The following is a 16,729-nucleotide window of genomic DNA, read 5'->3' as shown; positions in this document are numbered from 1 at the left end:
CATGGGAATTGAGGCGTCTGACGGTCCAGACACAGATTTGTGACCGTCGACTTACAGTTAAATATCTCTGTCTGAATCTTTGTCTGTCTCTGTCTGTGCTCACAAATAGTTGTCTCTGTCTTTGCTTACAAATAGTAGCAGCACAGAAAAGTTGTTCTTGTCTCGCGTTACAAATCTCTTACAGAGGATAGTTGCGTAGCAAGACTGCATTGCTCTCACAAAGGAAGGTTGCATATAGCAAGACTGCATTTCTCTCTCAAGGAAAGGTTGCATTCCAACGTGAAGAGTTGTGAGCTTGTAGACAAGAGATATTGTGTAAAGGGAAAAAAGGAGGGGACCCTGGGAGACTCCGTTCTATTGGATCCAATTGTAGTTATAATTTAGTTACAAGCTCTGGTTAATTCTTAATAATACGATATAATAATAACTCTTTGGTTCAATATTTATAAAACCCACAGACACCACTTTCAAAATAGCCAATCTACAGTATGAGCTCACAAACGAGTCTTATCACAGGGTGTTTTTGCTACTTTTCTCAGCATCAGCTAGTTTGACCCAGTGTGTTTTTATTTCTATCCTCTCACCTCTTTAGACTCCACCTCATCCCCCTAGCACTCACCTCTTCAGAGTCCAAATTTTTCATATTTATTTTTGAAAATAGCAGCTGTAAACGCTCATAATGCGTTGGATTGTGACCTACATCAGCAATTCTCAAATAGCCGATGTATATACTGTAAAATTATGGGGGTACCCCCCATAAACAGTAAAGCTGTGTGTGTCTGTCTGTCTGTCTGTCTGTCTGTCTGTCTGGGTGTGTGTTTTCCTATTGTCTGACTGCAGTGTTTTCCTATTGTCTGACTGAGTGTTTATGTCCTTTGTACAAGACGTTCTTGTACTTCTGTTTATGTGGACATAAATAAATATTGTGTGTGTGTGTGTGTGTGTGTGTGCAGACGAAGGAGGAGGTGGCGTCCACTCTGGAGGCGGTCCAGAACATCCAGAGCATCTCTGGAGCGCTGCAGAAGTCCAAGGAGATGTACAACACCAAGTCTGTGGAGCAGGAACGCCTCCGCAAGGAGGGGGCCACGCAGAGGGAGCTGGACAAGGTAACACACACACACGCACGCTCTCACACACACACACACACACACACACACACACACACACACACACACACACACACACACACACACACGGGACACATGGGATGGGACACATGTGTCCCGTGTAACACATGGGACCCTATGCGGCTCTCACATCTAGAGTTCGGGCCGCTATGCAGCCCTGATACTGTACGTCGCACCGCCGATCCCACCGATATGTCTGAGTCATCATAGTGTCGGGGGCTTTGCCAGAGTACCCATTGTTCCCGTCTGTCTCTTTTGTGCCCATATATGGAGATCTCTGTATTTGTCTGCCTACCTGTGTCCCTTTCATGCCCATATATGGAGATCTCTGAGGTCATTAGTATATGCCCATACCCTGTGTATTGGCATGCCCATATATGGGCAGATTGGTTGGCTCGGCGGTTCTGGATATCCATAGGCCTACAGTATATACTCATATATGACAAATTGACCCTGAAAGGTTGCATTTGTACACTCTAGAGTTTATAATAATACATTCTAATAAAATGATTTTACGTTGGAAAACAAGGGAACCAGGAGACCTGGTACTGCCAGAGCCCTAGTGGTTGAAATCTGAATGGCCGGGATTCGCATGACGTGTGTCCCTTCTATGTCCCTTCTATGACAAAAGGGGGACAGACTTTTTTGGCTGGGGCCGGGGACAAAGTGACCATGCCCATGTATGGAGAAAACAGATACAAAGCCTCATGTAAGCCCGACCCCTTGGGTCTGGCAAAAAGTATCGAGTTTTTTCATTATTATGTACTTATTTATTTTCATTAACGTTCACACCAGAATAGGGACGCTAGGGTTGATGTGGTTAAAGCTGTCTCTGGGATAGTGAAATGAAGCTAAGCTTTCCTGGCTGTTTTTCCACCTGGATCCAGAAGAAAGGGGAAGGGGGATATGATATCGTTATTATGACTTATGATGTGCTCATCGTTTGCTTTGTCCAAATGTAAATCTACTGCAGGCTGGAGTGAAGGCCAAAAAAGCCACTGAATCCTACAAGTCCTATGTGGAGAAATACGCCACCGCCAAGTCCGAGTTCGAACTGAAGATGGCAGAAACGGCACAGGTACAGTAGTTCAATGGTTCTTAAACATTTTCATGTCAAAGAAAAGACCGCCAAAATGTATTTGTAATCGGCCATGGACCTCCATCTGAAAATTATTTTGTGCTAGGGACCCCCATAATGTCAAGCACTCATGTGGGCGTGTTGGCATGTTTATGGTATAACTGCTTGCTTCTTTTTTTCTTATTTTTTCCGTGTGTTTTCCTCGTTCTTTGCCCAAATAACGTCTCCAGTTTGCGTTCCTTTCCCCCCCCCCCAAAAACGGAATGGTTTCGTAAAAGGCCTGATTGGATCCATCTGAAGGAACTGATTAGATAAAACTCCAAATTAAAGTCAGATCGAGACAATTTGGAGTCCATACCGTTGCTGTCGGACAGGAAACCTTGTATTTCCATATTTCAACTTTTTTATGTTTTTTTTCCCCGTAAATGAATGCCGTACTTTCATCATACAAGAGTGTCGCACAAAAGTAATGAAAATAGCAGATAAAAATGTTTTTAAAAACAATTATGGCTACCTGAGGAAGAGTTCTAGTACTCGAAGCGCGTTGCTGTGTAGTCTGTAAGATTTTAAGCCAATTGTTTGTTTGTTTGCCTTAACAAAAAGTTGTAAAGATGGCTGTTTGAAAGCGTTTTGATTGCTTGATTGATTGAATACTTCATTAGTCAGAAATGTGCACGGCACGTGGTACAGTCAGACATTAAGGCTAAAAGGATAACACAAAAAAAGTCCTGGGGTTGTTTCCACTGTGGTCCTATGTATTCAATTCATCAACATAGCATAATACATTCACCCAATAATACATGGCATCAACAAATACAAAATGCTAAAAGTAGAAAAGGGAAAAATGGCGGCAGTGAATGACACCTCGTTTCGATGGGAATTTACATTTACCTCCCCTTGTGGGTCTCCTGATAGATGATTTTTCAGGCCGATTTCGAAAGAAACCAGTGATTCACATCCTTTTTAACCCATTAAGACCTGGAACTGTGTCATTTTTAGATTTGAGCTAAAAAGCATTATTTTACACTTTGGGCTATTCAAAAATAGCAGATATACAAGCTCGTAGCGCGGCACCGAGTGCCGCGCTACGAGCTTGTAGATCTGCTATTTTTGAAAAATCGTGAAAATGTGTGCAAATCTTCTGAATATATATATTTTTAAAGCGAACATTTTTAACTCAAATCTTTGCTTCTGGGGGGTCCCTGGAACAAAATATTTTGATGGGGGTCCGCGGCCAAATACATATAATTTTGGGGGTCCTTGACATGAAAAAGATTGAGCACCACTGATATAGAAACATACGTTTTTCAGAAAACTGTTGGGATTTAGGAGACGTAGATGTAGAATCGGCTTCAGGTCTCAATGGTTTAAAACGTATTATTTTTGCATTACACAGTGGTCTCCCTCCTCAATAGTTGTTTTTTAGCATTGGACATGGTGGGACATACAAGGTTTCCACCCCGACAGTGACGCTGTCCTCTGGCACCACGGCCTCCCATCCAGCGGAGATGGTTCCACTTACCCCGAGGTTTTTGTTTTCCTCCAGAGAGGAGCAGCATGGCAGCTCTGCTTCCTCAGATCACAGTAAAGAACGGCTCATCTCCAACGCAGCACACATGTGGACAACCACTTATAAACACTGCACACATGTGCTCTCTGAGACACATCACTGCCAGTGCCGTGTGTGTGTGTGTGTGTGTGTGTGTGTGTGTGTGTGTGTGTGAGTGTGTGTGTGAGGACCAAACGTCCCCACAAGTATAGTAGAATATGAGAGAAAGATGTTGTGAGGACCATTGTCTTGGTCCTCACAAGAGAAATTGTTATTCTATGGTTGAAAAAAAGATTTTTAGAGATACGTTTGCAATTAGAAAAAGATTCAGGTTGGGGTTAATATTAGGATCAGACATTTAGAGGTTAGGTTTAGGGGTCGGGTTGTCGATTTTTCCCATTTTTATACTTAGTTGTGCGGCGATGGCACACACACTGTAAAATAGCCGATCTACAAGCTCACAACGTGTCGCAGCGCGACACGTTGTGAGTTTGTAGATCTGCTATTTTTCGGCTTTAGACTTGCGGTTAAAAATGCCCCCAAAAATCATAAATCAATCATAAAATCGGCTTCCTAAAATGTTGATGTCCTCACAAGTACAGTAATACAAACGTGTGTGTGTGTGTGTTCGCCTGTATTACTACTCTTATGAGGGCCAAATGTCCCCACAAGTGTAGTAGAATTTGAAATAGAAACAAAAATAGACTTAGGTTTACGATTAGGAAAAGCTTCAGATTAGGATTAGGCATTTGGAGGTTAGGGGGTTGGCGTTGTGCCTGATTCATACTTAGTTGCGGGCCGATGTCGTGCACCAAAAATAGCCTGTGTACAAGCTCACTGTGAACTTGTGGATTGGCTTTAGGCTTTTAGATTAAAGTCCACAGATCTGAAAATGCATCTGCGATGATTTAACCTCAAACTATGAAAGTTACTGATGCCTCATACATTCAGGTTGACGCTTTTATTCGTGGTGAAAAATACGCCTCATTTCAAAATGCCTTCATGGTCACGTTCTGTGTGAATTAACTCTCATGACTCAAACAGCAGTTTAAATTAGTGTGAATTAATCGCACATTAATGCCATCCTCAAATGTTTGTCCTCACAAGGATAGTTCTTAAAACATGTGTGTGTGTGTGTGTGTGTGTGTGTGTGTGCGTGCATGTGTATGTAGTACATGTCTGTGGTCAGAAATGCATCATCTCGCTGTCTGTTCCACACTGTGATTTTCCGGGTTTATGATTATTTATAGTTCTATCTTCTCGGTTTACCCCGACGGCCCAGAGCCCTGGCCCGAGATGAGCATAAACACTCGGGGCTGAAACCTTGTATCTCCATATCTATTTATTGTTTTGTTCGTAAAATAAGGCCCTTACTTGGTCATACAAGGGTGTCCTGCAAAAGTAGTGAAAATAACCGATTTACAGGCTAACACCGGTAACACTGTATATTAATATTATGATGCATTATAATCACATTTATAATGCATACAATACAATGCTCTTATAAACAATAAAATATTATAAATATGAAAAATATATATTTATAATTACGTATGACATATGAGGTTTCCACATATTATGTCCAAAACGGTTACTTTTCAGGATTCAAATGAAAAAATAGCAGATCTGCAAGCTCGATATTGCGCGTTGCTTCGCGCCGTGTTTTGAGTGTTTTCGAAACGCATCGCTCGCAAACCTGCTCTCTTTGATACTTTTGTGTGACGCTGTAGTATGATTAAGTTGTTCATTCATTTGCGAAAAAACACAAAATGTTAAAATATGGAGATAGTATGATTTATTTATTTTTTACGATAAGACAGTATATTGTTGCTGTTAAAATCCTTAAGAATGCGCGATGCACTGTTTGTAAACATCGTGCAGATGTCCCTGTGTCTACCAGTGCAGACCACGTGTCAAACGGGGCAGCCATGTTGTAGTTAGAACGGTTTATGTTAAACAGTGATGACCGAGGAGAAAAAACTACAAGGGAGAAAATTGAGTTTTAGTGTGCGCTTTAGAATGGAGGCCGACGGGAACGGCAAAACCAGATCCCAAATAGTTCCGTGTCCGGTGGTGTTACACTGAAAATGGTCCGTGTAGAAAATTGAAAAAAAAAAAAAAAAATCGAAAAAAAGGAAAAAACACCCGGACCGTAGGGCTACGGTCTCGGCGCTTAACAGTTGGATTTAATGAACCGTAGGACTACGTTCTTGGCGGTTAATGTGTTAAAAAAGGAACGTTTTTGGACATAATATGAGGTTTCCACCCGACAGCGATGACAGTTACAGTGGCGTTTACCGCCCAATGTACTACGCCCACACTGACCACCCCAAACCCACAGATAAGACCCTCTCACTGGCTCTCCTTCTAGACGCAGCCCCCCGCCCCAGATAACTGCAGTGGTGTGCCAGTGTCACGCACTGAAAAAAATTGCTGACCTACAAGCTCAAATAGTGTCGCAGTGCTGGTAGATCTGCTATTTTTCAGCTTTAGGCTTAACCCATTAAGACCTGGAACTGTGTCATTTTTAGATTTGAGCTAAAAAGCATTATTTTACACTTTGGGCTATTCAAAAATAGCAGATATACAAGCTCATAGCGCGGCACCGAGTGCCGCGCTGCGAGCTTGTAGATCTGCTATTTTTGAAAAATCGTGAAAATGTGTGCAAATCTTTGAATATATATATTTTTAAAGCGAACATTTTTTACTCAAATCGTTGCCTCTGGGGGGTCCCTGGAACAAAATATTTTGATGGGGGTCCGCGGCCAAATACATATCATTTTGGGGGTCCTTGACATGAAAAAGATTGAGCACCGCTGATATAGAAACATACGTTTTTCAGAAAACTGTTGAGATTTAGGAGACATGTAGAATCGGCTTCAGGTCTCGAAGGGTTAAATTGATAAAAAATTGCATTCATAAAATCGCTGTCCTAAAATGTTGATGTCCTCGCAAGTATAGGAATACAAATGTGTGTGTGTGCGTGTGTGTGTGTGTGTGTGTGTGTGTGTGTGTTTGTGGAGCATCTTCGGTTCCAGACCACCCAAATTGACACACACGGCACACAGGAAGTGGCAGCTAGGGAACACAACGGGGAAGTGAAACTTCCTTTGGTGTGTTTTTTTTAAATGAATAATGTAGTGATTGAGGGTCTCTGGCAGCGCCGCTCGCCCCGGGAATGTGTGTCTCGTGCACGTTGTTGTTCTGTGTGACACGTTGTTGTCTTCCACATACCGTGCTGCGTGACACGTTGTTTTCCACATACCGTGACACATTGTTTTCCACCCAGCTTCATCCTCAAACCCGTTATAATGTCACAATGTTGAAGGGTGTGGATGCGCTACTTTGTTTGCTGTCGGGAGGCAGAAACCTCCTATCTCCATATTCTAACTTTCTGTGTTTTTTACCAGTAAATTAACAGCCCTACTTGATCATACTACAGTCCAGTGTCACACAAAATCATCAGAAGTAGCAGATCCTGTTTCGAGCTTGTAGATCTGCTACATGTGAGGTTTTCACCTGACAGAGATGACTTACTAGCACGCAATAAATCTCTCTCTCTTTCTCTGGCCGTCTGTCTGTCTGTCTGTCTGTCTGTCTGTCTGTCTGTCGTCTGATTATTTTTCAAGCACTTTCAAGATAAAAAATGTAAAAAATAGCAGATGTACAAGCTTGCAGTGCGGCACGAAGTGACGCGTTGTGAGCTTGTACATCTGCTATTTTTGAATAGCCAACACAAAAAATCTAAAATGACACAGATGCGGTTTAATGGGTTAATTCAGTGGCGCCACTGCAGTATCTTATGGCTTGATGTTCATTCATATTTACTGAGACGTTCACATCGTATCTGTATATGTATGCACACATTAATGGTTGTTACAAACCGTTGTCATGCAGAATTATAAACATTTATAACAAGTGTTATGAAGCCTTATAAGTGCACTATAATGCAGTGGTTCTCAAACTTTTTCATGTCAAGGACCCCCTAATTGACACTTATTAGCCCGCGGACCCCCATTTGGAAAGATAAGCCAGGGACCCCAATAAGAGAAGATTTATACGACTTTCTAGCAGTGATTCTCAACCATTTTAATGTCAAGGACCCCCAGTTTGACATGCATTAGGGCTACGGACCCCCATTTAATGGCATTTATACCTCTGGGACCCGAATTTATATTATAAAATCAATGTTAATTTAACTCTGAGAGTGTACAAATGGAACAAAAAAAATGGAGTTACAGAACCATAAGGGTCCATTTGGTTCCTATCCATCATTTAGCTGGGGACCCCCTGGAACCACCTCAAGTACCCCTGGGGGTCCCCGTACCCCACTTTGAGAACCAATACTATAATGCATTATAAATGCGATTATTTCTGCCGTGCGACACCGCCGTACAATAAAGTGTATATATATACTGTAAATGAAGCATATTATTTACTCTTTGGTCTTGTCTACTTTTCAGAAATTTCAGGACATTGAAGAAAGCCACATCGTGCACATGCAAGAGATCATCCAGTCATACGCACAGTCTGTGGAAGAAACACACATTCAAATAGGAGAGGTGAGCACACGCACGCACGCACACACACACACACACACACACACACACACACACACACACACACACACACACACACACACACACACACATATTTTGTATTGGCATGTGATACTTGTGATGAGGACATCAGCATTTTAGGACCACATTGAAAATATATTGAAAATATCAGATTTACAAGCTCACAACGCGTCAAAAATGCATTGTGAGCTTGTGGATCGGCAATGTTTCGCCTTACAACTACGTATAAAAGAGGTAAAACTGTAACCCCCCCCCCGACCCCTAAACCTAACCTCTTAAGTGCCTAATCCTACCCTTAAACCCCAATCTGAATCTTCATAATTCAAATGTTCCGCAACAAGTGTCTATTTTCTGAAATTCTACTACACTTTGAGGCACCTTTTGGCTCTCACAAGTATAGTATACATATACAAGCGGTGGTGGAAAAAGTACTCTATTATTTTTTACTTAAGTAAAAGTTTCAATACTGCAACGTAGAAATATAAGTAAAAGTCTGGTATTGAAAATGTACTACAAAAGTATTGTTCTCAAGTACTTAAGTACGGAAAGTAGAGTACTCATTATGCTAAGTTTTCAAATGTATAACATATTTAAAAAAAAAAGCAGATCTACAAGCTCACAATGCAAGTACAATATTTGCCTCTGAGATTTAGTGGAGTAGAAGTACTGAACATTGGAAATACTCCAGTAACGTAAAAATACCTTAAATGTGTACTTAAGTACAGTACTTGAGTAAATGTACTTTGTTACTTTACGCCACTGACACACACACACACACATTCCTGTGGGCGGGGCGGGTGTGTAGTTGACCTGACACCGTGCTCAGTGTGTGTCAAGTCAATTAGTGTCGCCTTTGATCTGTGTAATCAACTAACTGAGAAGCAGGAAACGTTCCATTCAGCCTCCGATACCGAGCAATTAAAAACTGATCAAAACTCTCCTCTCTCCACCAATCCAAGCCCAGTGCTTCCACAGCGTTCATTTTGACAGCACATTTTGATGCAGTTTTTAGTCATCGCCACTGTCGAGGCAGAAACCTCTTATCTCCAGTATTTTAACCTTTTCTGTTTTTTCCTAAATTTAACCTTTTCTGTTTTTTCCCAAATTTAAAACACAAGCTTTTGTGTAGCGTCACACAAAAGCTTAAAAAGTAGCAGATCTGCAAGCTCGAAACGCAGCGCAAGCTTGTAGATCTGATTACTTTTGCCATTTTTTTATTTAGGATTGAAATTGAAAGTGAATTTGAATCCTGAAAAGTAACAGTTTTTCCAACACAGATGTCATGGTCTTTTGAATGAAATTCCATGTCGTCGATGTCGGGCGAAAACCGACAAACCGACAAACCCAAACCGTTCCTTTTTTATTATTATAAAAAAAAACACACAATTAAAATGTCAAAATAGCCGACCTATATACTATATGCTTGTAGATCTGCCATTTTCACTAGTTTTATGCAACGCTCTTTAATTAATTTACGAAAGCACATAAAAAAAGTTGCCCGACAGCGATGATATTTTAGTCATCTGAAATGTTTTAGTTATCGTCTAGTTTTAGTTGACTAAATATCGTAAGATTTTAGTAGACTAGCCCTAAAATCTACAGTTGATTTAGTCGACTAAAATGTAACAGGTTTAGTTAAAGTGTAATGAATTGTTTTAAATGATTCTTAAACGTGCATTCTCCTTTTTTTTTAGTAAATATTTGTGTCCATTTGTGGACAGTGAAACTTTACACTAATTCAGCGTGTAAATCAATAACTTCGTTCACAAATTAAGATAAGCAACTCTGGGTCATTCACTTCTCTAATCATTACAGGTGGTTTCTTTAGCTTGCATTGTATTTCAAGTAGCTTACCTGATAAAATAACAATAGCTTGTGTGCTTAGTTACCTTTGAATGAAATGAAAAACATTTGAGTCTAGTTTTTTATTTGTTGACGAAATTGTTAATTTATTTAGTCCTAATTTTAGTCATTGAAGCTTAGTTTTTATTTAGTGTTTGTCAATAAAAAAAGGTAGTCGACGGACATTTTTCGTGTGGTGGTCAAGGACCCCTAAATGAATATGTATTTGGCTGTGGACCCTCGTCTGAAAATATTTTGCGCCAGGGATGCGTTGTGAGATTGTAGATCGGATATTTTCAAATAGCTTATGTACGTACAGTATATCGGGTTAAAGCGGGGAACTGATTTTGCCGGGGACCCACCTAGAACCCCCCTCATAGACCCCTGGGGGTTCCCGGACCCCACTTTTAGAACCACTGATCTAAAACACCCTCTGCTTACGATGCACAGTTTGACATGAATAATAATATACAGTACACTTTTTTTCTTCTTCTTTTTTGATGGAAGTGAATATGTTGTAGCAAATTGTTTGCAATTATTTTACTGTTTTAAAGGTTCATACTTTACCGGAGAAAATCATGAGGTTCATACTTCACAGCACCTAGTTGATAATGTGAGGTCTGTTGCCCTGCCATGCTGCTGTCCATTTAAGCTGCTGCTGTAGTGCCATCTCTGCCCATAGGGGGAGATAGAGCTCCACCATGAGTAGTTGAGGCCCAGCTTCAGCCTGTGCAAGGTTAGGTTAGAGCTTAGAACAGTGATGGAAGAACCACTCAAGATTGTTTTACTTCAGTAAAAGTATCAATACCACTATGTAGAAATACTGTACAAGTAAAATACCTGTTTTTTTTTTTTACCTGAGTAAAGGTACACAAGTTTTGGCATCAAAATATACTTGAAGTACCTAAGTAAAAGTACTCAAATTTGTCTAAATGTGTCACACTTTTTCGCAAATTGCAGATCTTGTGAGCTATTGTATTTTCTGCCAAAATTGTACTTGAGTAAAAACAAATCATGCAGAATATCCCATTTCACAAGTTTTAAAGGTAGGGTAAGTTATTTATTTATCTTTATTGACTGATTTTATTACAAGTGTTAAATAGCTCTATATTCTGATAGTAATCATTGCTATTGACTTGAGTGTTTGTTCAATAAGAGGAGTGAGTCTACGAGTCTCTCCAGCTCTTTAGGGAACAGAAAATAAATGTTCAGGTCAGGTTACCACTTTTATCTAATGAAGAGAGAGAGAACTCCTACAGGATACAGGACAAACAAGTGAAATTGGGAGTGATGACACAAAGAAATGAGCAGACAAAATGGAACTGGAACACAAATTGAAGATGATAAATGGGTACTCTCTCCTGATTGGGTGAAATTTGCAACCCAAATGAAAATATGTATAATATAGTACAGTACTTGAGTAAATGTACTTAGTTGCTTTCCACCACTGCTAACCCAAACCCTGGGTTCAGGGGCGTCATTTGCCACCCCCTAGCTTTCAACCTTTTTTTTTTAGATCTACGCCTTCTTTCTATGACCATACATTCATTCACACACATTTTTTCTTTCCTTTTTTTCAAAAGTAGCAAAAGTAGCTGATCGGCTATTCGTTGCTATTTTTTAAATAGGCTCAAGTGGTCACTTTTATGAAATGACGATTTTAATGAAATTACACCCCTGCCTGGGTTACCTGTTCTAAAGGTCCCCCGGGTGAGGGAACAGACAGTAGTGCTTCTGCCTCTAGCTGGCCTTCATTAAGATGTTGCCTGAAGGTTTGGTGAGCAGCTTGCTAAACAGATGGACAGTTTGGAGAAGCCAAAGGAATTATGATTTTTTTACACGTGAGAGTGAAGGGACTTGGAGATGGCTGTGGTCCTCTTAACTCTTTTATTGCCAAAAACGGGAATTCTCGTCCGATTCTACTATGGCTCTCATGTTTTTGTTTTTTTTAATTTTTAATATTTTGTTTTGGTCTTGTTTTTTTTTTTATCTCAAAGGAACTAGGAGATAACGCTATCCAAAAAGTTGCTGCTCCATTCACTTCAATGTTAAAAAATAAACGGAGGAAAAAATCTAATTTTCCTGGCACTGGGACGACACAGCCTGAAATAAGTTAATGTTGGTGTTGGAGTCTATAGACCAACACACGCGCATGCACACGCACACACATGCTCACACACACACACACACACACACACACACACACACACACACACACACACACACACACACACACACACACACACACACACACACACACACACACACACACACACACACACACACACACATAGACACAGACACGCACCCTCAGACATTTGAAAGCATACACATACATATTTATTGTTGTCTCTGTTGTATATGCAGAGCAACTTCACATATGTAGCTGATAACTATATTTTGTCTGTTTTGCCTTTTTTTGTTTTAGTTATAGCACTATTTTAACAATTGTCTGTTTTTATTGTATTCATTTTGTGTGGACCCCAGGAAGACTAGCGACCACTTTGTGGAACTAATAAAGAATACACCAACAAAATGACACACAAACACAGTGTACGAAGAAGCTAATTTAAACGCACCCACGCACGCACGCACACACACACACACACACACACACACACAGAAAAATTTAAACATGCAATACACAGTTCATCTGTCAGTAATTCATGGCATCGTGTAAGCCTAATCCTTGGTTTGGGGAATATGTTTTTTCTGTGCTTCTAATAAGAAGCAGCCTTTTCTAAAATAGGATATGTCAACTTATGAACCATAATAATTGGACATCTTTGTATATTTCAGTAATAGGCCTTGTATGTTTAAGTTATTTGCCATGTCTGCCCGGTGCACGTGTATATGTTTACGCAGCCTAAAAGGTAAACAGAAATGTTTTTTATTATAATTATGATTATGATATAATCCTACTATAAAATGAAGAAACATCTGTCTGTCTGGAACCGTGTTTTCTGCTCAGTGGGTTGACCAATTGATCTGAACTTGCACACGGGGCATTGACCATTGGCAAATTAAGAGATGTTTTCCCAAATTTCAGCTTTTTATTAGAGTTTTTATGAACTAACAGACTATGGGATCTATAGCCGTGATTGTTGTATGATTTGATATGATGAGTGTGACACATAGATGGTCAGGCATCTCTGGAGTCAACGAGAGAACAGGATGAGATATACAGTATAGAGTGATAGAGAACCTCTCCTGATTGGACGAAATTGGTATCCCAACCGTTTCTGTTTATTAAAGAGATGGGGAGACCCCTGTTACTGAACAATGATTACTATTGCAGTAACACTTGAGCTTTTTACCCCCTTTCCTCCCCAATTTGAGTCGTTATGCCAATGAATTCTTCCCCACCCACAATTGAGTGTTGTCGTGACTACCGTTGTATCCTACTGACTCACCTTGCCAGTGAGGAGCCCCCACCGAGAGGACGTAGAGCCTCCGTCCAACATTCTCTTCTGACAGGTGGCGCCCCAGCCTGTAGGAGTATGTGCGGTGACAAATATCACCCTCCCCGCTCCTGAACACGGGCCAATTGTGTTTGTATAGAGATAGACCTCGACAAAGGCCGATCTACCGCGGCGGTGGATTCGAACCCCTAGCCTCCGCGATGGTGGGCAGGCGCCACTGCACCATTGCGGCTCCCGAGCGCCCCATGTTAACACTTAATTTAACAAATAAATATCACATACAGTGTTACAAAGTCTTCTTATGCTCTAAACCCCAAATTAGTTGGAACTGAATACTTGGCCTGTCACAATTATTACATTATCGTCTAATCGTAATTATTTTTGCATAATCGTTTCCATGTTGAAACATTTTCAAATATCAAAAAGAAGTGACGCGTTGTAAGCTAGTATTTCTGCTATTTGGGCTATTAATTCTTTTTTTGAAAGTATCAAATTATTAAATATGTCAGTCATTTCTTATTTAAGTTATTTGTCACATCTGCCCCGTGCGCGATTTGTGATTGCGGAGCCTATAAAGGCAAACCGAAATTAAGTGTTTATTCATATGTTTATCATGACAGGAGAGAGAAAGGAAGAGGAGAGCATGTGTTGTGTTCGGCACGGGTTCCTGTTATACGATGAAGTATACATCTATGTAACATTCATGTTAACTCTTTTTGACAACGCCGGTCATTACAGTGTTTGCCACTCAAAAGGAATGAAGTAGGTTGACTCACAGTCACACAACCTACTTCTAGTCTGCTTTAAGAGGTGGGGCAGCCAACTACGTCACACACAGATACAGGAAGTAAAGTGGAGATGGCGTGCGTTGCTTTTCCATTGTTTGTCTTGGGTTGACTGCATGACTCGCACAGAGACAGGTGTGAGTGGCGCTATGCGTGCTGCTGTCTGTCTATGAGGCAGATGTATGTTTAGCGTGTGTGAGGAAACATTAGTTAAGCTTGAGAGGAGGTGTGTGTGTGTGTGTGTGTGTGTGTGTGTGTGTGTGCGCGCATATGTACAGTACATATGGAGAACGTGGCATGTAGGAGATGACATCACCACCACAGCAGCCTCCCTCATGGCCAGCGTATGTAACACTTGACAGCTCGCGTGTGCTCAAACACACAAGGAGTGTCCCTTCTGTCTCTCTCCACGGCAACCGACAACTTCCACCCCCCCCCCTGTATATATCTACCAAGGGCTAATGCACTCCACCTCGCCACAGGGGCGGTGGTGGGGGGTTATGGAGGGGTTGGGGGGGCGCTTCCAGTATCACGCACATCCACAGTAAATGGTTTGGTGAGATGGCACAAAGCCACTTCCTTGTTGTTCTTCAGTCCCATGTCTGTACATCTACCCTCCCCCCACCCCCCCAGTAAAAACACACACATACGTGCACATTCCAAAACAAACAAACTAACAGCGTCCTATCCTTGGGCATCTGGAGACCACACTGTCAACAATAACGGTTGAAACTAGCCCGGATGGAATGATAGCAGAATATATTATGTAAGCATGTTGTCTCCATACTGTACATGACTGTTGGGGGTAAAGCAGTGCTGCGTACTGTACTGTACTGGCCATAGAGGCTAACGTAGTAAACTACCATCCACATTTCTTTTTGTCCACAAATGTATTTTCCTTCAGATATCGTTGCTATCGGACCTTGTATCTCCATGCTTCAATGTGTTATGTTTTTCTCCATAAAGTAATGCCATACTTCATTGGATTACAGTGTCACATAAAAGTAGCAAGAATAGTTGAAAAATCTTTAAAGTGAACGTGGTTAACTTTTTTATTTTTTTATTTTTTTAATATAGCCTTTTACTTGTAACTTGTATTTTTATATTGTGTTATTGATACTTTTACAAGTACAAAACAATCAGAGTACTTCATCCAACACTGGAAGCAGGATCTTGAGGTCCAAATGATTTGATTTATGAAACGGGGCTTAAGCACATAGTATTCCAAACCTTTAGTGAAAATAGGTGAACATTGGCGAAGGGTAGAGGGGAGAAAAGGGTAGAGCCCGGGGGGAGCCCGGTAAATGAAATATTTAGGGGGTTAAGTGGTTAAAGGTAGGTTAAAACAAAAAGTTTTTTGTTAAAAGGTTAAAGCACTATATTCCAGTAATCTAGTAATCATTGCTATAGTGTTTGTTCAGTCACAGGGGTTTCCTTGTCTCTCCAGCTCTAAAATAAAGAAAATACATTTTCAGGTATAGGTGCATTTCAGCCAATCAGGAGAGGGTACCCATTTATCAGCTTCATTTTTATAGTGTTCCAGTTGTAATTTTGTCTGCTGCTCATTTCTTTGTGTCATCACTTCCAATTCCACTTGTTTAATCTGTATCCTGACTGTTCAGTAACAGAAGGCTCCATCTCCCCCCAAGCTCTTTATTAAACTGAAAATGCACTTTCAGGTCGAGATACCAATTTTATCCAATCAGGCTAGAGAACGCAAACACTATAGCAATGAGTACTATCAGAATATATAGCTATTTAACACTTATTTCAACCAAAGAAACTCACTAACCATTAATTGGTTAACGACATCCCTTAATCACACTAAAACACTTGGACACCCAATGAACGATCAGGCAATGGTTTCAATTTGGCTTCTGTTGAGACTGATTGTTTGTTTGTTTGTTTGTTGTTGTTGTTTTTTTGTTTTGTAAAGAAACAAGTTGATGAAATGTGCTTTTTGTTCTGTCGGCTGTTGTAGGTCCACAATGAGTTTGTGAGGAACATGGAGAACACGTCGGTGGAGAGCTTGATCCAGAAGCTGGCAGAGAGCAAAGGAACCGGGAAGGAGAGACCAGGTGAGCTGTCTGGTCATGATCGTACTGTACACATTGTACATAAGTGTGTATGTTGTTGGATTATGGGTCCATTTGGTTAAATCTTTACACTCGCAGAGTTAAATAAACATGATGATGATGAGGGGGTCCTAGAGATTTAAATCAAATGAGGGTCCGTGGCCTCAAACTGGGGGTCCTTGAAATGAAAGAAAAAGGTTGAGAACCACTGCTTTAGAGTGTGTCTGAGGCAGGGTTAATAGAGAGGGGCAATTAGAGAGAAAGGGAGGGG

The 16,729-nt window shown here is 40.7% G+C and overlaps 1 protein-coding gene across 2 annotated transcripts in view; it reads left to right on the top strand.

The window, feature by feature from the left end:
• Positions 1-16,729, top strand: part of fcho2 (FCH and mu domain containing endocytic adaptor 2) — a 96,485-nt gene that overhangs the window by 30,994 nt on the left and 48,762 nt on the right. For both annotated transcript variants that reach the window (XM_084047030.1, XM_084047029.1), the window contains exons 5-8: positions 954-1,106; positions 2,101-2,205; positions 8,218-8,316; positions 16,365-16,461. In XM_084047030.1, the coding sequence (XP_083903156.1) occupies positions 954-1,106; positions 2,101-2,205; positions 8,218-8,316; positions 16,365-16,461 (454 nt within the window). The remainder of the gene's footprint in view (positions 1-953; positions 1,107-2,100; positions 2,206-8,217; positions 8,317-16,364; positions 16,462-16,729) is intronic.

The sequence above is a fragment of the Gymnoscopelus microlampas genome (genome assembly GCF_963454915.1).
Source record: "Gymnoscopelus microlampas genome assembly, chromosome: 21".
In the NCBI taxonomy this organism is placed as follows: Eukaryota; Metazoa; Chordata; class Actinopteri; order Myctophiformes; family Myctophidae; genus Gymnoscopelus; species Gymnoscopelus microlampas.
Note: the sequence above shows the minus strand (reverse complement) of the source record. Positions and strands in the feature narration are given on the sequence as shown.